Source organism: Trachurus trachurus (genome assembly GCF_905171665.1).
Source record: "Trachurus trachurus genome assembly, chromosome: 2".
Lineage (NCBI taxonomy): Eukaryota > Metazoa > Chordata > Actinopteri > Carangiformes > Carangidae > Trachurus > Trachurus trachurus.
This window is the reverse complement of record NC_139914.1, coordinates 11,085,273-11,108,010: the sequence shown is the minus strand read 5'-3', so window position 1 is coordinate 11,108,010 and position 22,738 is coordinate 11,085,273. Positions and strand designations below refer to the sequence as shown.

At 42.4% G+C, this 22,738-nt stretch overlaps 1 protein-coding gene across 1 annotated transcript in view; it reads right to left on the bottom strand.

The window, feature by feature from the left end:
• Positions 1-22,738, bottom strand: part of ncam2 (neural cell adhesion molecule 2) — a gene marked incomplete at both ends in the record, with an annotated part of 249,764 nt that overhangs the window by 52,134 nt on the left and 174,892 nt on the right. Inside the window, 3 exons of the mRNA XM_083990597.1 lie at positions 8,751-8,888; positions 10,713-10,856; positions 15,997-16,203. Coding sequence (XP_083846723.1) covers positions 8,751-8,888; positions 10,713-10,856; positions 15,997-16,203 — 489 coding nt within the window. The remainder of the gene's footprint in view (positions 1-8,750; positions 8,889-10,712; positions 10,857-15,996; positions 16,204-22,738) is intronic.

The following is a 22,738-nucleotide window of genomic DNA, read 5'->3' as shown; positions in this document are numbered from 1 at the left end:
TGCATCAATCTATGTACAGATCACATGTTAATACAGGGTGTTAATGACAAAGTGTTATCTCTCACCTCGCTACTGCCTCCCTCTCCAAAACATACTGTTTATACGCAGCCTGTACTTTATTTTTTATATCAGTCTCATTTACAATTAAGGTATTTAATCACTTTGAGATGAAGATCAGTGAAATAGTAAAACAACATCGCCGAAGCCCACACAAAGAGCGAGGAACGCTAATTATGTGTTACTGTAAGTGGCGGCTGCAGAGTGGTATTGTTCCAGCTCCGTTTGTTTTCATCTGATTAAACAAAGAGGGTTGAAGGGCATTAGAGGTCACTTCACGGGAAGACAAGGCTAAATTCTTTTTAAAATGTTTTATCTCAAAACTGTAAACAGTGTGTGTGTGGGAGTTGTTGAGAGTTAATGAATTGGATTTGGAAGTGATGCCGGCGTGAGGACACTTGTTCCACATAGATCTAAAACCAACTCCATGAGAGATGAAAATTTAATTTGACATGTGGCTGAAAGTCTCATTAAAATTCTGTCGTTTTGATGAAAAAGAAGTCGTGAAGCTGTTAAACATAAAAAAAGACATTTTACATTTTGGGATAATGAATAGGGAACCCTAATCAAAATAAAGCATCATTGTAGATACCTAATGAACCATAACGCTGCAGTGTACCGCCGTCTTTCTTAAAAGATCAATTACCCTAACAACACCGTTGTGTGTCTCTGTGGCAGTGAATAAGACTTCATGGTACATTCAAATTCCACAGTGTCTGATCTCACGCTGTCTATTATTCCTCTAGTTATTGTTGTAGTCGGAAAAAATGCAAGAACACTTCTATTTTTGTGGCAAAAGCAACACACAACAGGAAAGAGGCCTGAATGAGACACACATCAAGGCTCAGAGAGGCTTTCAGGGATGGATAAAAAATGGCCTCAGCGATAATCAAACGCTGTGAGTCCTTTCCAATAGCACTGACTCGGCGGATGAGAGGACCAAGCATCTGCTTGACATGATAACCATTGATTTCCACGCCAATAGATCTCCATTCTCCAGTGTCCTTCTCTTCCTATGCAATGCACTCCCACATCACTGGGCCTCAGTGAAACAGCCCTGTTAATGAGACACACTGCCAAGCAGAAAGACTTCAAAAGAGCAAATCAGCAACAGGATTTTAAGCGTCCAAAAAGGAATCTGGCAAGCTTTATGAATCTTCATGTATTAGTCATATCCTCCAACTTCAGAGGCTTGGAGGGTCAGGGCGGGGGGATAACGTGATGTTTACGGAAGTTGCTACGAGCATTGAGATACGCTGCAAACATACACTGACTGTCCAGAAATAAAGTCACCACTTAGATTTACAGTAACTAAGCTAATAGGTAAGAGCCTCCCATTGGATAATTATGGTCTGGATGATTATGTTTCAGCTGGCAACAACTTAGTTTACAATAAGTAAAAGAATGTTATATCAAAATGTAAAAAAGCAAAAAGAAAAGAAAAGATTATGATAAAGATTTTTATTCTGTGGCTAATGGGGGCGGGACTAGATAAGCTTTTGCTTCTCCCGCTTTCCCTTTCGGCCATGTGTATTGTATTACTTGAACTAAGATGAAGTGTGATGATGATGATTTAAATTGACATGCCCGAAATAAACAAATTGATTGATTGATTGATTGATTTAAGCCTAATGATGCAGTCTCATTTCTTTCTTTTTCGATGTTAATCTGTTTCAGAAGGGTCAAATTATTGGCATCAAGCAAATAAAACATCTAAGGAGATTTCTGAGACTGCTTAAATTGGGTTAAGAACTGTCCAACGCATTATTACAAACTGGAAGGATAATGGGGAAACATCATTTTCATGTTGCATCGGTTTACTCCTTCCTGGATGAGCCTGGGCGATACTTCTCCAGTGCCTTCGACACAATTCAACCCAGAATTGTGAGAGACAAGCTGGAGAAGATACTGTAGGTGTAGATCCAACCATCATCTTGTGGGTCTATGACTATCTTCAGTGGCCACAGTACAGTATGTGAGGTTGGGGAACTGCATGTTCACCTTACTTCTTCTTCACACTGTTCACTGCGGATTTTACATCTAAATCTGAATCTTGCCATGTTCAGAAGTATTTAGATCAGTGGTTCTCAACTGGTGGGTCGGGACCCAAAAGTGGGTCGCGGACAGCTGGTCAAAAAAAGTAAATATTTAATGCGCATCTGATGTTGGACATGTCTTTTATTTTGAAATATAACTTATTTTGAAAGGCACGCGTCACGTGAACACATGCAGTTGTAATGGTCCTCCTCAGTTTCTTATTATTTGCTCCATTTGCTCTGAATGCAAAGATATCAGTTTCTTATTAATGTGGCCTGAATGCAGTGAATCTTGTTTTGTTTTGTGGGTCTTTATTTTGTGCAATTTGATATTTATTCACTTTTGTGAACATGCTCTGAATGCAGAGATGCATTAGAAGTCAAATATATCGTTTTGTTGGTCTCCATTTTGTGCAGTTTGATATTTTTTTATTCACTTCCCTACATGCAGTTGTCATGGTCCTCCTCAGTTTCATTCATGTGCTCTGAAATGCACTTTGCTCAATAAAGAGCAAAATGAGTTTTTAAAGGCTTTAAAAGAAAAATCTTGGTTTGAATTCTATAAAAGTGGGTCGCAACTTAATGACCATGGGAAAATGTTGGTCCCAGAGTGAGACTAGTTGAGAACCCCTGATTTAGATGATACGGCCATTGTGGCATGTGGGAAGAAAGGACAGGAAGATGAATACAGGGCGTTCACAGACTGGTCCAACAAGAACAACATGTTGCTTAATACTTCAAAGACCAAAGAAAGGATGTGACCGTGACTGTGGATGGAGTGGACATTGAGTGGGTTCAGTCATACAAGTACCTTGGATTGGTCTGTACAAACAAGTGCTGTGTACAAAAAGACACAAAGCAGGCTCTTCTCTTCTTCAAGGTACAAACTCAATCAGACTGAGTTGTGTCATGCTCAGTCATAATGGGCTTCAGTGAAGTGGTCATGACCCATGTTTCTGAAATGAAAGGTTCTTGGTGAATGTCACAACCATATTACACCAAGAAATTGAGTGTTTGATTATTAGGATTTGCTGCATCCTGGATTAGTGCTGGAATCAAACCAGCTGGGATTTATATTTGGTAATGTAACGTAACACAAGCCTGCAAAAAGAGCCACTGAGAGCTGAGCTGAACAGGGCAAATTGTGGGTCTGATGTGTGAGTGACTGAACCTGCAATTAAGTGGATGTCTGGAGGACGGACGCTGGAAAAAAAACAGTTATTTCCATTTTGTATTACTGCAGGTTGCCTTAGTTACAAACTGTGACCATTGTTGCTAGAGGGTCATCGAAATGGAAAGAAGAGAGATGTTTGATCGTGATGAAAAGAAAACACGAGGCTCGATTGAAGGGAGTAAAAATGGAAAGGCTGGCATAGATGAAGAGCTTGGGAGTAACAATCTCCAGCCTATTTAATTATCAATAACATTTGTGGAGGACAGGGTCAGATACATACTAATACACCACACTAGTGAAACACACTTTTGTTCTGTATCTGATACAAGACATCCAACTGAAAAATGTCAAATTTCACAGGATTCCCTCCAGTTATATCAGCTTTTCACATCATCTTGTGCATTTCCTATGAAAGGCTGCGTGACTTATCCATGGTAACTCCTGAGTTCAGGCAGTTTTCTGTTTTGGCCTCAGGTTGATTAGCCAGTGCAGTGGGTGGTAGTCTTCCTCCATCTGCCAGCATCCTCATCTACAGTCCACTTTGATGATACACTGGAAACTGGGGGCTTGTGTGGGTCAGCAGAGCTTTATCCTCTCTTCTGACTCATGAATATTTATGACTTCATGGGAGAGAAGACGTATACATTTTCAGCCACAGCAACCTCTTGCATTCAGACAAAAAAAATTGGTGTTCTGCATGGCTGGTTAAAGCAACGTCTGTTAACAAGCTGCTGAAGTAGTCAGAACCGACACCTCTGACACGCCGTGTCTAAAGAACAGCATGGTGTATCGCTGCTGCGGGCTCAGTGTGACGGGGTGAAAAGCCCGGCTTGGAAATGGTGATCAGGTTCAATTGTAGTCAATGAGAAAAATGGATGTTAAAAAAGACTGCAGCCTTCAATCAGTTCAGCAGGCCACTGGCTTCCACATATTCAATTTGAAACTTAAAAAAGGACTTTGGACAATACTTTTGGATAATATTTTTCTCAATAGTACAGGTTAAAGGAATAGTTCACCAAAAAATGAAATTCCGTCATTAGTGACTCACCCTCATGCTGATGAATAGTAGTTTTTTATTCCTCAAAGTGCATCTGGAGACCTGGGAGGCCAGTTTGTAGTCCAACGAAGACTTTATAACTGACTTATAACAGACAAAACTTTTTTTTTTTTTCTCTGTTGGTGTTGCTGCTTAATGTTGCTTCTGTTTTGTCTGTAGCGGCTGCTGTTTGAGTTCAGTTTTATGTTAGTTTGTGTGTGTATGCATGGACCTTCACTGGGCTCTCTGTCTTTTGTCCACTATTCAGCTTTTTAATCATTGAATGTATTATTTGTATGTTGATAATCCAAATTTTTTAATTTTTCTTTTAGGGTGACTTTCAACATCAGTCCAGGGACAACAGATGCAAAATACTGTAGCCTTTTGGCTAATTCTGGCATGTTTACATTTGTTTAAATGTTTTTATTAATGTGCAATGTCCCTGATCCTTAAACCTTTAAATAAATAAATAAAATAAATATGAGAATTTCATTTTTTGGTGAACTATTCCTTTAACTCCTCTGACTGCTCAAGCTAAGAAGATACCTGCCTGGAGATTTACACCATCAACACTACATGTTCAACCTCAGGAGATGAGGTGGAGCATGTAGTAAAACATCAGCTCAGTCCTCAGCTTCTCTTCTCCAGTCTTCCTCTGGGTCTTCAGATAGAGAAAGACAAGCACTGTTCTTCTCTCATCACTTTGTTTATCTTGACTTCACTGTCATTTCCCAAAGCACCACAACAGTTCACTGCCCATCGCTGATTGATAAAACCTGTAGTGCTGCAGTCATTGACACAACTGAGCCTCTGAGCGATCTATATCCGATGGTGTTCAGGGCTTCTGTGTTGTTTGGCCGCTCCAGGTTGTTGTCAATAAAGTCCATTCACAGCCGACCCCTGTGGCTCTCAGTCTCTCATCCTTTGGAAATCCTCTGCTCAGATGGCTCTCCTTGTTCCATGTTGCCGTTGTAATTGCAAACCATGGAAGTAGAATGATCTGAGTGAATTCTTGAAGTGATATACCCCTTAAATATAAAGTTGGCGGTGTGGAGAGCAGACAAGATTAAACTTCTCCCAGGTTTCCAGGCCAAGAAGAGGAGAATTACACCTCTAGCTCGAGGGCAGGAAACTGAAATGTTCACTGGATTCTCCTGAGGTCGTGTATGCAAATTACTAGACCTATAGTCTAATGAATACATGGCTCTCCTGAGCATCAGAGGCCTGGCTGCTCTGAACGCAGAGACTCCTGAGACCGAAGGTGCTGCTGCTGCACAACAAGCAAATAGCAGGATCCCAGATTTATCAGCGATGTGGTGAGAGGAGCGACACCGGGGCCACTTAGCACGCTGCGTATCCACTACTTTGTCCTTACACATCCTCCATTTCACATATCGACTGGAGAGAGGCAGCTCTGTGAGAGATGAGTGGATGACTAACCACAGTCTCACTTTCTCCTGACAGAAGCAAGACAGTTCATATTCGCCTTGCCCCCCGTGACAGTTAAGTGACATTTTAGAAAGTGTCCTCTCCATCTCGGTCACCTTCAGATCAGCTCTCTCTGCTCTCTCATCGGCCACCGGCTTAACTGAAGTTCCTCTGGACTGCTGGATGACTGCTGACCTTAGGAATAAATTCCTCTTTGATATTGTAGGGCACTACACTCCCAAAGAGTTCAGGCTGTAACAACTATACGCAACAACACAGACATATCAAAGATTGGATAAATTGGGAGTTCAGAGAAGTCAGGTATGAGTAGGGCTGGGACGATATGCTTTTCTCCCGATTCGATTCTTCTACGATTTTTTGGATGGCGATTCGATTTAAATTGCGATTCTACGATATTGCCGATTCTCTCGATTTTTAGGCTGCATTTTTAACATTTATCTGCACACAAATACTGTAGGAGCCTATAAATTAACATACTCCATTATAAAGTGAACTTAAACCCCTTTCAAAGCCTGTACTCTCTGTATGTAAAAGAGGCGAACAAATACACATTGCACAATATTTTAAAAATTAAATAAAAAAATTCAAAAAAAAATTCCCCCCCCCCAAAAAAATCGATTTTTGAAAGAAAAAAAATCGATTTAAAAATCGTCAAAAAAGATATCGCGATATCTATGTGAATCGATTTTTTCTCCCACCCCTAGGTATGAGCATGTAGAATGCATGAATACATAAATAGTTGTGCTGTTAAATGAAAGCTGTTTTCATTCCTGGTGGTGTCATATTGAATAAAGTGCTGCGGAAAATCTGATTTTGTGTCCTTCAGGCTCAATTTAGGGCAGCGTGTGAGTCTTCAGGGACAAACACACTGAGTCTCCTCAAGGCAAAGTGAAGTTCACTTTCCAGTGTCTCCTCCTGGGTGTGGCCCCCGCTGCAGGGCGCTGTGCAGACCGGCCCGTCTCAGCAGCACATGGCGGGTGCCGTGTCGCTGCAATAATAGGCTGTGCCTCATTGAGCAGCCTTATTAGATCTTCCTCAGAAGTGAGGTAAGTGGTGTGCTAAATTGAATGCAATTCATAGTTTTTGGGCAGAGGGCCGCTCTGATATTACATTAGGTGGGAGAGAATTACATAGGCAGAGACAATATTGCAGCTGTTGAAGCGTTACAAGACGCTCGTGGCCTTGGTGAAATCACATTTCAATCACTTCATCAGTCTCAGGTGACTCACTTTAAATGAGGACAAATGAGAAAATTAAAATGACATGCTTTGATTTTTGGGCCAGAGAGCAAAAAGCCATTGCTAATTGAAAATTATAATCACACTACCGAATAAAGAGAATAAAAAAAAAAAAAAAAAAAAAATCAGGCCAATGATGGCAGAGAGAGCAGACGGGCTTCAAGCGTGCCAGTGATGAGTATGTGGAGCTGAATCTGTCAAAGATGACAACTCTGTTCAGACTGAACGCCTGAGGTCCACACACTTCCTGTTTCACATCCAACACTTGTACAGAAGCTCAGCAGTGGGTTCAGCAGCGCAGACTGAAATCTGTCTTCACAAATTAGCTGGTTGCTTTCAAAAAACAGAAATTCACGATATTGAATCGGAGCTCAAAAATGTGACCTTGATTGATTTTTTTTTTGTGTGATCAAAGCTGTTCCTGTGCCCATATAGATAAAACAACCTTGTTGGATTATTCCAGTTTAACCTTGGGCACCCGCTGCAACATAGGCTCAAGAATAGGAAAAATAATAAACGAATGAGCAGTGTTCAGTTTAGAAAACAACAACAAAACTTGTGTATGCAGAGGAAATTCAATCCCTAATGCAAGCTAATCTGTTGACACTGTGTGAGGAGGAGCATGTGTCTGCTCTGAATCTAAATGGACGCTGTTAGTTTGTGTGATTTGCATAGCTTCCATTAAAGTGCTGTGGTGAAGGCCCTCAGTTCTCAGCTGGGTCTGGAGGTTCGGGTTTGTATTCAATACCATGTAGGCCGATAGTGACTTGGAAACCACACTGGTTACTAAACAGCCAAGGTGCTGTGCGATTTTGAGCTATTTAAGACTTCATTTCACTACATGTTCAGCCCTGGCAACAAAAAGACCTCTGCTGTAGATAAGCAAGAATAACACCTCACAGAGAATTTCTCCACGTTCTTTATGTTTTTGAAAATTACACTTGCTACGCAGCCAGATAATCTAAGGTAAAGAAGAAAGTGGAACTGAGGTGAGACACTGAACTCATCAGGTCATATCTGCTCTGTAGGCCGTGGAGTATACTCTGGTATTTAAAGGGATAGTTCAACACTTTGGCAAATTGGTCCATTGCCATAATCCCTATAGTTTTAGGGTAAATTCGTTACCTTTAATTGTCGGTGCAAGCTATTTTTAGAACAGCGGAGCGGAGCTGTGAGCTGCGGCTAATGGGATTTCTTGGTTTCCCTCATCAAACTCATCAAATACACAATCCAACAACTCCACAACGCTCTGGTGGACAAGTTGTGACCTGCACATTCACCACGCTATGAGATAATAAAACATTACGAAACAGAGTTGTTGAGGCAAATGCAGAGACTGCTTGCTGAAAAACTGCCCCCGACGGGAACACGCATCAGTGGTTTTGCATGAATTTACCTCTGGAAGAACTCTGTCTTGTAAAGGTAACGGACCTACTGAACTATCCCTTTAAGATTTTGTCTGCAGGTCTCAGTGAGTGGCTGTTGATGCTAATTTAGCAGTTAAACTAATGTCTTTTTCCCCCAACAGTTCAAAATCTTCGAATCTATTTCTAATGTCAAGCTAGTTAAATGTCAACAGAGTCCATACACAGAAGCAAACAACTATTATTGCTAAATGTTTGCTAGTTTCCTGTGTGTAATGCCTTCAGTGGCTCTGCAGCTTCCAGGGTTATTTAGGATTTATGAAGAGCACAAAATAGACCACAAAATATTAAGCTGCAGAGTCTGACAAGAAACACTATTTCAAAAATGTAACTCACCGTTGACAACCACAGCGATGTCGACAAAATCGATCTCTCCGCGGGCCTCGACGCTGGCCTCACAGCGGTACACGCCCTCGTCCGCCTTGGTCACCTGATGGATCTGCAGGTTGTTGTTTGCCAGCACCTGAAACTTGCCTTCACAGCACGGGCGAAGAGGAGGAGGAGGAAGAGGCAGAAGGTAGAGGAGGAAAAGAGAAAAGGGAAAAGGGCAGGATGAGGAAGAGAGGAAGTGGGAGGAGGCAGAAATGAAGACAATAGCGTATGATAGAGAGAGAGAGGAGATAAGAAAGTTAGGAAAACAGCAGGAGAAATTGGCATCTCCTCTCTTTAACCGTTAGACTGTCAGTCTTCACTTCAGCACATTCACCTGATAAAGTCCACACAGATAAACACTTGCACAATTACAGTTCCAAACAGTCCCCACTCTCCCCTATTGTGTCCACTGAGAGATTGGCTGGGAGTGATGAGGCCTCTACCTCATTTCTCTCAAGTGAAGATATTTATATCCATGCATCGTAATTAGACCAAAAATGATTAAAGGAGAAAAAAAACGAGAGAAAAAAAAAACGTCTTCTCCATGTTTCATCATTACCGTTCAAATGATGATTTGAATTTCAATTAAAAAATGTGACAGATTCAAGGGGTCACTCTTTCTAATCAGTGTTCAGGCATACATTGAGTCTGGGAGGAGGACGGGGAAGCGGTGTAGAGACTTGTAAATCAGTGAGGAGGAGAGGAGGATATAATGAATCCTAGTCTGCTGGTACTTTACTGCACCTGCCTTCTATCAGGAAAGAATATTACTGTGTGAATCTGTCCTCTGAGTGCTTTCTATCTCCGTCTTTTTTTGACTCTTACAAATTAAGGAGACCACCCTCTTGATATTTAATACTATTAAAGCTACTGTAAAAAGGGTGGGATTGCAGGGGAGTGCTTGGGAAGTGATATCAATCATCTGGAAGGAGACTGAAGATCGACAGTCTAATTGTGCAGGTGGAGTTAATAGGAGCTATTACAGTTAATACAGCAAATATTTAGACTTTTTTAGACAAATGTACTAAGAGCTCACTGAGCAGCTCTGTAATCCATCCTCACTGTGGCTTGTTATCATGGTTTCTGTCCAAGCTACATGCCTCCTCCAGGGCTGATGGGGTTTCTATTCATAGGATTTGATATCCTTGTCTTATTGTGAATCCATACAAAAGAGGGAAATAGCATTTTCTAGAGAGGACCATGTTTTTGGCACATTAGTGCATCTATTAAATACAGAGAGAATTGGGTACACTGGGACCCATGAGATTTATTTCTCTCTATAATCACGTGTAGTTGGCAGGTCTACATTCAAAATGTTCTTCTGGTAGCACTGCCGCTTTACAACTTTTATTACAAACATAAGCTACTACTGAAACAATTAAGTCCAGTTACACTGGTAAATTACTCAAAGCAGTAAAATAACAATCATATTGCAAATTCACTATTTTCATTCCTCAGCAGCTTTATTCATTACTAATTACAGAACCGTAAAAGAAAAGCAACACCACACTCCAACCTCCTCCAACATTACACATTTATTTATACCATCTGATACTGTTCTCCCAAAACTTTGACTTTGATAGTTCCTTTGTTCATCATTAATAATTAACTTTTACAGAGAAAAACTCCAGTTTTCAGAAGCTTTGATCAAAATTCTACACAGAATTTCAAAATAAAAGCTGAAATCCCCGTAACATTTCTTCTGTCCGTCCATTTTCTTTTCAATTTTCCCATTCAGACCTTTTGTTTCCAAGGTAACTGCACGTTCCCAGTATCTTGATATCGAAAATTCTTGTTATTTTGATACTTAGCTGACTTGAAGGTCGTCTAATAAGAAACTAATTTGTAGAGTTATGTAAGAAAAAAGAAAAAAGAAAAAAGCAGAAGAGATGAAGACAATTTCCTTGTAAAAGAATGAAAACTTACTGTGGTGCTCCTCGGTGATTTCCCTGTCCTGGTAGTACCACACCACCACGGGCACCGGTGAACTTATGACATCACACACCACCTCGGCCGTCTCGCCGTAGCGGAACTCCTGTGGCGACTGAACGTCCCGAAACGTCAGCCTCTCTGCAAGATCAAACAAGATGGAGATTGAACCTCCCAACGATTTACTTACTGCAGGTCTGAACATCAAAAGGAAAATAAGAAAATAAAAATCTGGTTTGCCCTTATACAGTCATGTGAGCTACGACTGTTTGGAGACATAATTCAAGCTATAGGGCTTTGGATTTTCTTTTTCAAAAGCATTTCTGCCCAATTTTCTGGGTTTTGTGATTGTGACAGTGAAAAGCCGGCAAGCAGACTGTCCTAAATAAATATTTGGTTCAGAAATGGACCTGTTTGGTAGAACTACAGTAGGTAAAACTACACAGGCACTTCAAAGCTACGTACATGGTTTTTTGATTGTACTGTAAATGCAAAAAACCCAAATATTAAGTAAGTATTTTAGCTTTAAGAGTGTTGCATTTGCTAATAAGGACTTAACACAAAGTTTTATCAGACAAGGGCGCTAAATGGAGAGTTAGGAGATCACCAAAGTTATTAGAATTAATCCTGGATGTATACGTGGACTGTGCATCCAATAGTTTCTCAGATACAGAAGCACTAATTGGGCCACAAATGACATTATTAAGCAAAACTGTCCCGTGACATATTGATTGGTTCAGACTTTATGTATTTGGAAAGAGGCACATGAAAGACAATGTGTGGATTGGAAGTGGTTGTGTAGCATTCACTCACAAAATCAAATGAAACAAAAGCTAAATCCTGCTTTGACTGTTTTCTGGGACACAGATAAGGCGATTCTGATGAAAACATCGCGGGAGACAGAAGGATGGTCATTTTACTTGCTGCCAATCACACACACGGACAAAAACAAGCAGAGACAGTCTGTGTTTGTAGAAAAGAAAAGGAACAAAAAACAGAGGCAGCCTTTGATTCGCTCTATCTTGGCTTCAGGAGAGCTTCAATAGCAGCTTCCACTCTGAAGCTGTGTCCTCCCTCTTGACAAACATTTGGTGTTTTGACAAATTGCTTTTATGAGGATACTGTTCTTGGACCGGTGCTTCTTCGAACCCTGCTCTGGTTCCTGCAGCCCGGGTTTGATGTGCGCCCGGGTCTGGCGCTATAGTAGTGCTACAACAACCACCTGCTATCATTTGCATGCTGTATGGTGAAGGTGTGAATAAATCAACGACAGCTCCCATATCAGTCCCCTCCGTTAGCGAGGCTTCAGCATTAGCATTTCACCGTGTGATTTATGCCAGGCTGCTCCCTAAAATGAGCTTTCTCTCCCCGACTGCACCCTCCGACTCTCAACGTGCCTGGCATCTGAGTGTCTTCATTAACTTCAAGGATGCCTTTGCATGTTTTGTCATTCACTCTGTTGGTTTCTCATCGACACCCCTCTCCCTCCTCCGTGTGTTCCCCTTCTTTATTCCCCCAAATCTTTTGCTCTTTCATTCCCTTTGTCTTCCTCTCTCAGGGTCCAACACTTGTGGTGTCACTGTTTGTCTCCATTTCCTGTCTCTTTTGTAGTCACACTGCTCTACAAGCGAATCAGTAAGGGAAACAACCTCTTCAGAGCACCACTCCGCTGCACATTTGACACCGGTGAATTGAGAATACTATATTCACTACTCAGGAGTTTCTCCTCCATCGTTTGCCTACACATCACTGCAAGGATAACTGTCTGATTCCTTGACAAGCCTATTTCCCTGGACCTTCTTATATGGGATGCAGATTTGTTCTTCCACTGTCCAACTTTGCTGTCTTTTCTTTTTTGGGAAACCGGCTTATGCAGCACTATTGCTTTGTCCATTAATAAACTGAGTTGAAACGAAAGGAGCTGGCCCACATTGCACTGGCGTACTTTTATGAATATCCTGTCACTTCATGTGGCAGCTCCAATGCCAAACTGCAGTTAATCCAGAGGTATTCTTGGCTTTGCTATCACTTCAGTTTCCATTCAGGTAAAACTGTGGAACAGCGAAGGTTTTATCTTAGAACAAGACGCTGAATCTACAACCCATTAAAGCAGAAGTAAGCGATCCGGTCGTTTTGGCTAATGCTGCGTTCCAGGCAGGCTTTTGAAACCGTAAATTACAGCTTCAAGTCACGACTTACGACTTTGTAGCGTTCCAGGCAACCCACTCGTGTTTTTCCGACCTGTTTTACCTGTGAAAGTCACTATAACGGCCACTCGTAACTTCCGACCCGTGAACTCGTACCAGATCGAACTGGTACGACTTCACAGGTCGGAAAAACACGAGTTACGGGTTGCCTTGAACGCACCATAACTTCCTGTCAGCCGATGGTGTTAGCAGCCCCCGCCCTCGTCATGGATCTATTGGTCCTCGTCCCTACGTCACCACATTCACGCGCATCCCTTGACTGCACACACAGCCCTGCATGCCGTTCTCTCTCCTCATTGGATAAAACTTGTAGGATACAAGAAAAGTTTTCTCCTCGGCTCAGAGCAGAGCAGAGTGACTGACAGACCCGTGTTTCAGTCCAAACACTCTATGTAAGTGATTGCTGTCGGAAGATATAACTATTTAAGACTTATATTAACACAAAAATATCGCTTACTTCTGCTTTAATATGAGCCTTGTGGTGGCATGAAAGGACGTTAGAGGATCACAAAAGTGAGATCATCTGAGGACTGCCAATTCACTGTATTTCAGATAATAAAAATACAATTATTATATGCCACTTATGGAGATAAACTAAGTTGATATAGGAATCATCACCATCCAGCATCAAAATACTAGACTGATGGCCAGGAATGTCAATTTCATGGAGGCAGAGGAGAGGAAAAGTCAGAGGATTTTTGAGGTGGGTGGGATGCATCCTCTGGTGTTGAAGAGAATTTCACGGCAGCCCATCATCCAAAAGTTGTTGAAATATTCCAGACAGCACCAAAACCCCAAAATCAACACCCTGACAGCAGCTTTTTGTGTAACCGTGTGAAGTTAACCGAGCGCCCCTGTTTGAGATTCAGGGCTGATCCAACCCTCTCTGTACTGTGCAGCCTGATTATAACAGACCATCATAAAGATGTCAGCAACTACTGAGAGGATGTCGACGCTTTCCCCCTCGTCGTACAGGGTCGTGGATTCCATGTAGGACATGTTGTAGCGCGCAGGCCTGCTGCATTGCCTGAGGATGTCCAGGTCTTAGCTCTGGCTGCAGCTTTAGGCAGATTTTCATCCGCATGCTGCTCATGCAATCCACACCGAGGGCCCTGAGTGAGTGACGCCCAGTTACCATGGAAACAATGGTTTTTTTTGGGGAGCTGAGGCTGCAGTGAATGAGGTGAGGGCTGAGCGGTGGCAGGTCTGATCGAGGTTGTGATGTCTCCCCTAATGATTTGCTGGGGAAAGATGAAAAAAGGTAATGATTTCTAGACTATGTGTGTGTTTGTGTGTTTCTCTGGGAATCGAATCCCCGTACCGAGACATTTTCTCCAATTAAACTCATGGAGGACCCCCGCCCCGGTGTATCTGGGTATTTGGGTTACTCACATCTTTAGAATTCACTTGGCTCTTATGTAATCCTTTTGTGCGTGCGCCTTTTGCATTAGAATGTTAATCCGTTTCCTGTCGCCGTGCAACCTGTGAATGGAAGGTGTTGCACTGGGAAAGGTGAGGGACAAATAAAAGACCTCTAGGCTGCACGTGAAAGTAAACAAGTGGTTATTACTGTACGTCAACAGCATTACACTGTTTTTATTGTATGAATTCTTTGTCATGTTTCATTTGTCTTCAACAATATAGTCAGTATTGTTATGTATTGTGAGGATTCATTAAAGATACCTGGTAATTTGACTGATTTTTCTACTTTATTCATGGATATGTCGACACAAAGCCCTTGACTGATAAAACCGTGATGCTGTCCGTGGTGCTGGAGTAACGGACATTTAGAATTTATTAATTTATTCTCTGAAAAGCAAAAATCAAGATCCTGATCAGATTGTTGAAATGTTGAAAGTGACCTTGGGTTCCAGAAGAAGTAAAGTAACCACTGTCACAGTTAAAAATGTTGCTAAGTGATTAGGGCTGGGACGATATGCTTTTCTCCCGATTCGATTCTTCTACGATTTTTTGGATGGCGATTCGATTTAAATTGCGATTCTATGATATTGCCGATTCTCTCGATTTTTAGTCTGCATTTTTAACATTTATCTGCACACAAATACTGTAGGAGCCTATAAATTAACATACTCCATTATAAAGTGAACTTAAACCCTTTTCAAAACCTGTACTCTCTGTATGTAAAAAAGGCTAACAAATGCACATTGCACAATATTTAAAAAAAGAAAAAAGAAAAAAAAGAAAAAAAATTAAATAAAAAAAAAGAAATCGATTTTTGAAAAAAAAAAAAAAAAGATTTAAAAATCGTCAAAAAAGATATCGTGATATTAATGTGAATCGATTTTTTCTCCCACGCCTATAAGTGATGTTTAAAGTCCACCTCTATGGCACCGCTGGAGCCACTACTTCAACCGACACTGCTTTAAACCTCTAATCTGCTTTCTGTTTCTAAATCGTTACACATACTTCCCTCCTGGTTGCTGAATTTCCAAAATACTGAATAAATACACAGAGACCTCAGTCTTCCTGGTGGAAGCTGCAATTTAGTTTTGTCTAATTCTCCACAGTAAATCAGTCGGTGGGAGTCACACTGGATGTTCTGCTCAAGGACGCTTTAATGGGGGCAAACTGTGTTTAATTCACTGGCTGGCTGTAAGGATGGAGGCCGGTCTCTGTGACCACTGAGCCCCCCCCATCCCCCCCTCCCTGCCTCCTAACATTAGGCATTGCCCGGCAAATAGTGAGGGGTCGTTGAGGCAGGTTAGCCTCGGCGCCACATCCCTCATTATGCCTGGCAGGATCTGTGTCCCTCGGTATAACCAGCTGTCATTATACTTTAATCACAAGAATGAGTGTAGCACAAGCTCACACACAAAGTCAAAGGTACAAATGGACTTAAAATGCACACGCACACAGAGAGAGCTAATATGTCTAACAGCTCGTGGCTGCGGCGAGGGCAGGAATAGGAATCAGCCGGCGATCCCTGTGATCAAACACTAATACCGCAACTTTATTCTCTTGGTGTCTTTGTGTCTAGGACTCCTCCGGCAAACACCGGGCATCTGCAGGTAAATGTGCAAAGGTGTATGTGTGCGCACGGCTGTCCGGCTTACGGTAGATCTCCAGGACGACCGAGGCCTCCTCCGTGTGACCGCTGGCGTCCGTGGCCTGGCACCGGTAGATGCCGGCGTCCTCGATGATGGCGTTGTAGATGATGAGCCGGGATCTCGACGACTCCGTGTGGAGCGCCATCCGCTTGGAGGCAACGATGCGCTCGCCCTGCGGGTTGTACCAGTCCAGCCTCACCGGCTCACCGATAGCTACAGTATGAGAGAGAGAGATTGATGTTGTTGTTTTTCATTTCTTTATTTTATTATAAATATTATCATCATCATCATTTAATATGAACTACACACTAAAAACAGTTGGTTTAAAAAAATAACCCAACTGCTGGTTCAAATAAGGACAAACCCCTTTTTTTATCCCAATGGGTTGGGTTATTCTTTTTTTTCTTTTTCTCTTAAAGCAGAAGTAAGTGATATATTTGTGTTAATATAAGTCTTAAATAGTTATATCTTCCGACAGCAATCACTTACATAGAGTGTTTGGTCTGAAACACGGGTCTGTCAGTCCCTCTGCTCTGCTCTGAGCCGAGGAGAAAACATTTATCGTATCCTACAGTTTTTATCCAATGAGGAGAGAGAACGGCATGCAGGGCTGTGTGTGCAGCCAAGGAACGCCGTGAATGTGGCGACGTAGGGACGAGGACTGTTATGGTGCGTTCCAGGAAACTCGTATTTTTCCGACCGTGAAGTCGTACCAGTTCGATCTGGTACGAGTTCACGGGTCGGAAGTTACGAGTGGCCGTTATAGTGACTTTCACCGGTAAAACAGGTCGGAAAAACACGAGTGGGTTGCCTGGAACGCTACAAAGTCGTAATCGTGACTTGAAGCTGTAATTTACGATTTCAAAAGCCTGCCTGGAACGCAGCATTAGCGAAAACGACCGGACCACTTACTTCTGCTTTAACCCATTGGGTTAAAATAACCCCAAAAAGGGGTTTGTCCTTATTCAAACCAGCAGCTGGGTTAAAATTGGGTTTGTTTTTTTAAACCCAACAGTTTGGTTGTTAAAAATTACAGAGAGTGCTCCAAACTTTTCTACCAAGTGACACCACTGTCACAGAAATGAATGGCAGTGGTGTCACTGGTTAACAAGTTTGGAGCGCTCCCTGAAGACCTAGATTGAAAAGTGGTTAAGTGGTCCTTAAGTACAATTACTTATCATTAGTACCTCTTCAAAAGAGAAAGAAAACTTTCTCGATTGATTATTTTATGTTTTAATATAAACCTATTAAAAGTAAACTCTTGTAAAAAAAAAATATCCAATTACTTGAACAACCCTGGAATTGGGTTAAATTCATAGCCTATAACCCTGAAAATGGGTTACACTCTGGAAAAATAACCCAAAAGCTTAACCCAACACCAATAACCCAGAAATTGGGTTACAGAGATAACCCAACATTTATTAGTGTGTATGTGTATATATATATTTCATTATACTGTATATAACAACTTGCAACTGCCAAATGACACCCAATCTGTATAACCCAATGTATAAGAGAGAGAGATCATCAGCGCACACACACACATAGGGTATACAGTATAAATGTATACTTTTTATTTGTATTTTATTTGTATATATTTGATTCTGTGAGTTGTATTTCTTTTGTTTCATTGATTTTTGATTTATCATAACATTCATGCCAATAAAGTGAATTTGAATTGAATTAAATTGAACCTCATCCTCCACTGACTGATTTACAGGCAGCCGTTGAGGCAGCCATTCACCCCCCTGATTGTGAAATAAACTGAGTTGGAGGTATTTCTTGGTGTTGTTGGTCTGCTGAACAGCTGAGGACCATCCAACAGCGCTGTTGGAACTTGTCGAGCGAACAGACGGCCTGAAATTATATGATTATGTCATAATCTTGGATTTACATAGCTAATAAGCCTGTAAAGGAACAGGGACATATGTAGGCTGTAAATTCCACTCTCGTTTCCCAAGATCACGCACACAGACACACACACACAGACGCTAAGCACAGAAACAAATGGGCAGGCTGATCACAGGCTAACTTGAACCCTGATTACTGGCTGCTGCAGGACATGAGAGGACCATCTGCAAGCAGCAGGTGCCCTTTGCCTGTTGGTGTGGAAGGCCATCACTTAGCCCATCACCAGAGGAGCTGGATAGAAGCTCGTCTAGTCCATTAGAGACGTGTCTCTGGGTTTAATCAAGGAAACAAGAAAGAAAACAGAAACAGAGGGAGAAAACAATTGTGACACACATGTTTAATGCCGGGGGAGAGAGGAGAGGCAGAGTGAGAGTGTTCTTTTCCCTCAGTAAATGCCCTTGAGCAACTCTTTTAACCTCCATTAGCTCTGCACTCGACAGCAGAAGCGTTAGCTCCCTGGTGTAGGCTAACTGTGCAGTGCTGCTGCCGGTGTGTGTGTGTGTGGGGGGGGGGGGGGGGGGCAGCAGGGGGCAGATAATTGGCATATTTGTCCAGAACATGTAAATAGATCATGGTAACATTATAATAATCACTTAAAGGACAATTCCAGGCGAATTCAACTCGGGGGTGTATCTTCCTATCATTTTAGGTCTAAAAGAAGGAATCTGAAGATTTTCAGTTTAATTGCTCCTGTTTTGCGGTAGTTGTGTCTGTCCCTGCATCGCCATGGCAGCAATGAATGGGAGTGGATGTAAGTTCTGCTGTTTAGGCTGTTTGCATCCCGCAAAGCCGCAATTTTTTTCCACAGACAGCGTAAGATGGCGACTCAAACATGCACCGAGAAGTTTATTTACTTCAACAAGCCGACATGTTTGTAAAACTAGATCTAATTCAAAGTCTCCCGGAGTCTCGCGCGAAACCCAGTTGCCGTGCACGGTGTGTTCACATGCAGTGGGAAAAGCTACCTTTTGTGTCATAAACACAGGAATATCAACTCTTTACTTGCTTCAAGTAAAAAAAACTTCTCGGCGCATGTTTGAGTCACCACCTGACGCTGTCTGTGGAAAAAAAATGTACACTTCAAGCAAGTAAAGAGTTGATATTCCTGTGTTTATGACACAAACGGGAGCTTCCCACTGCACCTGAATACACCAGCACTGCAACTGGGTCTCGCGCGAGACTCCGGGAGACTTTGAATTAGATCTAGTTTTACAAACATGTCGGCTTGCTTGAAGTAAATAAACTTCTCGGTGCATGTTTGAGTCGCCATCTGACGCTGTCTGTGGAAAAAAATTGCGGCTTTGAGGGCTGTAAACAGCCTAAACAGCAGAACTTACATCCACTCCCATTCATTGCTGCCGTGGCGATGCGGGGACAGACGCAACTACCGCAAAACAGGAGCGATTAAACTGAAAATCTTCAGATTCCTTCTTTTAGACCTAAAATGATACGAGTTGAATTCGCCTGGAATTGTCCTTTAAAATAACAAACAAATAATGACAAATGAGTAGATTTGCCTCTTGATGTCCACACTTTGCATCTAAGGCTCCACCATGCTAGCTGTGATTACCCAGCAGCCATCTGCGTCGTATCCATGGCAGCGCGTCTGATGCACGTTAGATTTTCAAACCCAAGTGCTGCTAAATTGATATCACAGTAACAAGCCATTCTCCTGCTTTTCTTCACACTTTCCTCCCAGATGAGTGTCTAACATCGCTACAGGCCTCCGTGCTACTGCTTTCTACCTGTTAGCATCACGCCGTCGCCACCTCGTACCATTTTACATCCTGTTGACAGCAGAGACAGCTAAATATGTTCAAATTAATGCAGCTAGCGCGGTGACAGGCTATTTGCTCCACTGATGATCTGAGGAGACAGGAGTGTGTCGTGTCGCGTGGCGCCCTGTTCCCAGCGCTCAGACCTGCCTCCCTCTGTGTTGTCTTGCAGGATGAATGGCTGGCGGCCATTTCTGTCAAACTGCTCCTCAGATCTGCATCACACTTCTGGGATTATTACTGATACTTGGCAGGAGAGAACGCACGGTGACTGCTAAGATAATGACGAGGTGCAACAACAACAATGTCGTTGTCAGCTTTTGCTACCTGCGACCGAACCGACAGCTCCTCAGCTTCATTTTGCTTCACTGTATCTCTTAAACAAACGTGGCTGGTCCTGCTTTGCATTGAGGGAATAAATAAATAAATACACAAAAAAGCGATGGAGATATCGAGGCAATCTCAGCCTTGTGTAGAAGGCAGAGTATCGACTACTAGACGTGCCCCCTTGGCGCCAAAATTAGCCGAGCGCGAGCTGAAGCACTCTCGTGTCCTCGCCGTGGCTGGCACTGGAGCCATGCTAATAATTGATTTGGGTCTCCAGGGAGACGGATGACGGGGGAGAGGACTAAGCTAAGGAGGGAAATAACAACATGTGTGTGTGGAGTTTGACACGATGTCAAAATCATCAGTTACATCTCTCTTTTTATCCGTCTTTTCTGCAGCATCTGGCCGGTAGGTAAACACAGGCCTACTGGGAGCTGATGTGACCTCTCCTGCTCTAGTTAGACACAACTGAAGGCAACCGCATGGAAACATGAGAGCTCCTGGACCTGCTGAGTCTGCTTTTCTGTCACAGCAGATTCTGCTTTCTTTCGCAGCCAACTGGCGCTCTGCCACCGCGGTCATAGGGGGGAGGTTAAACGCACACCTAAATACCAGTTTGTAGGTTCATCCAACGCTTTATTTGTCACGCCATGAACCCAGTAGCATTTATCGCCGACGTGAGACCAATATCACATCACAGGAAGCTCAGTGTTGTTGTTTGCCTGAAGAAAACTACTCATTATGTGCTTGTTTTCTATGATTGGCTATATTTGTTGGGGATTTTTTTGCTGATGCTGTGAGAGAAGTTGTTTAGGAAAACAACATTTCATGAATAACGAGTAATAACACTAGCGTTTGTATTTACTGCATGATGTTTCATTCAGTAAAATAAGACATTTAACCCTCCTGTCGTCCTTCTGGGTCAAATTGACCCAATCTGTTCCCTTCCTCCATCCTTCCTTCTTTCCTTCCCTTCTCTCTTCCTTCTTTCCACAATCCTTTTTCCCTTCCCTCCTTCTTTTGATCCAACTGACCCTCCATCTTTTTTCCCCTTCCTTCTTTCCTTCCTTCCTAGAACAAATCTGTTCCCTCCCTCCATCTTTCTTTCCATCCTTTTTCCCTTCCTTCTTTCCACAATCCTTTTTCCCTCCTTCCCTCCCTCCCTTCCTTCCCTTTTGACCCAATCTGTTCCCTCCCTGCATCTATCTTTCATTCCTTCTTTTCTCCCATCCCTTTCTTCCCTTTGTCCTTCCTTCCTTCCTTCTTTCCCTTTGTCCTTCCTTCCTTCCTTCTTTCCCTTTGTCCTTCCTTCCTTCCTTCCTTCTTTCCCTTTGTCCTTCCTTCCTTCCTTGACCCAGGTGGACAACATGAGGGTTAAACAGTGTTTTTCAACCTTGGGGTTGGGACCCCAGGTGGGGTCGCCTGAAACGTCTTTTTAACTAATTATTATTCTTTTTAAAATCATGATTACAAACACCACACACAATCTTAAACAGCTGTATTCTATACTTTCACTTTCTCAAATATAAATTCAAATAAAATGCAAATATCTGGCGCATCTTGATTGGCCGCAATCACATGACTGCACGTGATAGCGGGATCGCCAGAAATTTGTGATGTCAAAAAGGGGTCCCGAGCCAAAAAAGGTTGGGAACCACTGCATTTAAATAAGCGGATGGGGGTTGAGATTGAAAAACTCAACATGGCACTATTCAAATGCCAAGGGGGATCTACCCGTGAGACAATGACATCCTGTCCAAGAAGTCAAGCCAGTGTAATACATCTGAGTCTGATGGCTGCTCAGAGGTTTATGATACTCTTCTGTGGAGGGATTTACAGCTTTAACAAGTTGTCAAGGTGACAATCATTTCATCCTCTGTGGCGGCGGTGGCCAGGTAAACAGGACAAACAGAGGCTGAATGACAGACAGTAACAGACTAACTTAGTGGTTGTAGCATCCGCTGGGCAACAGATCGTGGATTCAGTGGATTTCTTTGAGTAGAGTTTCATAGACTGTTCTGAGAAGCCCTGAAGCTGTTGCATCGTCAGCCATCACTGTGAGGAGAATGTTAATTAGACCTATGCGACTCACTCATGGTTCTTGATGTGTCACACTCCTGCAGCTGTGGCTTAAAACACACCGTCAGAAAGCAGATGAGCCTATACTACCTGTATCAATGCGCTGACAATAACAATAACAGCAATCTTCTCTTATACTATGTAACCTACCATAACAACAGCACAGAGAAGTCAACAGCTGCTCTCGTCGTCCCTGAGCTTCCCCACAACTCCGAGAGGGAAGAACCACTCAAAGTGGCAGGTGATTGACTACTTAGCCTCTGCTGCTTCCTCTCCATCTCTCCATCTCTCCATCCTCCCTCTCTTTTCCTGACCCCCTATACCCCGATGCTGTATGACCTCAATTTAAATCTACACAGTGAAACATCTCCTTGCCATGAAGGTATGAAATACACACAGCAAGAAAGTAGCAAGAGGTGAGTGTGAATAAAACCTCACAATAAAATCAAAATAAAACTGAATAAAAACTTTAATTTCCTGTAAAAGCAAGAGCCTAAGAATAAATGGCATTCATCATTCTGAAAAAAAAGAAAGGTTGCTTAAAAACTAATATTTAGAAGGTTTGAAGGTCATATGCTTTACAATATATCAATTCTGAATGTTGGTACAAATAACTATTCAGTGTATTCAGGCGGACTTATACAGTCTTCTCATGT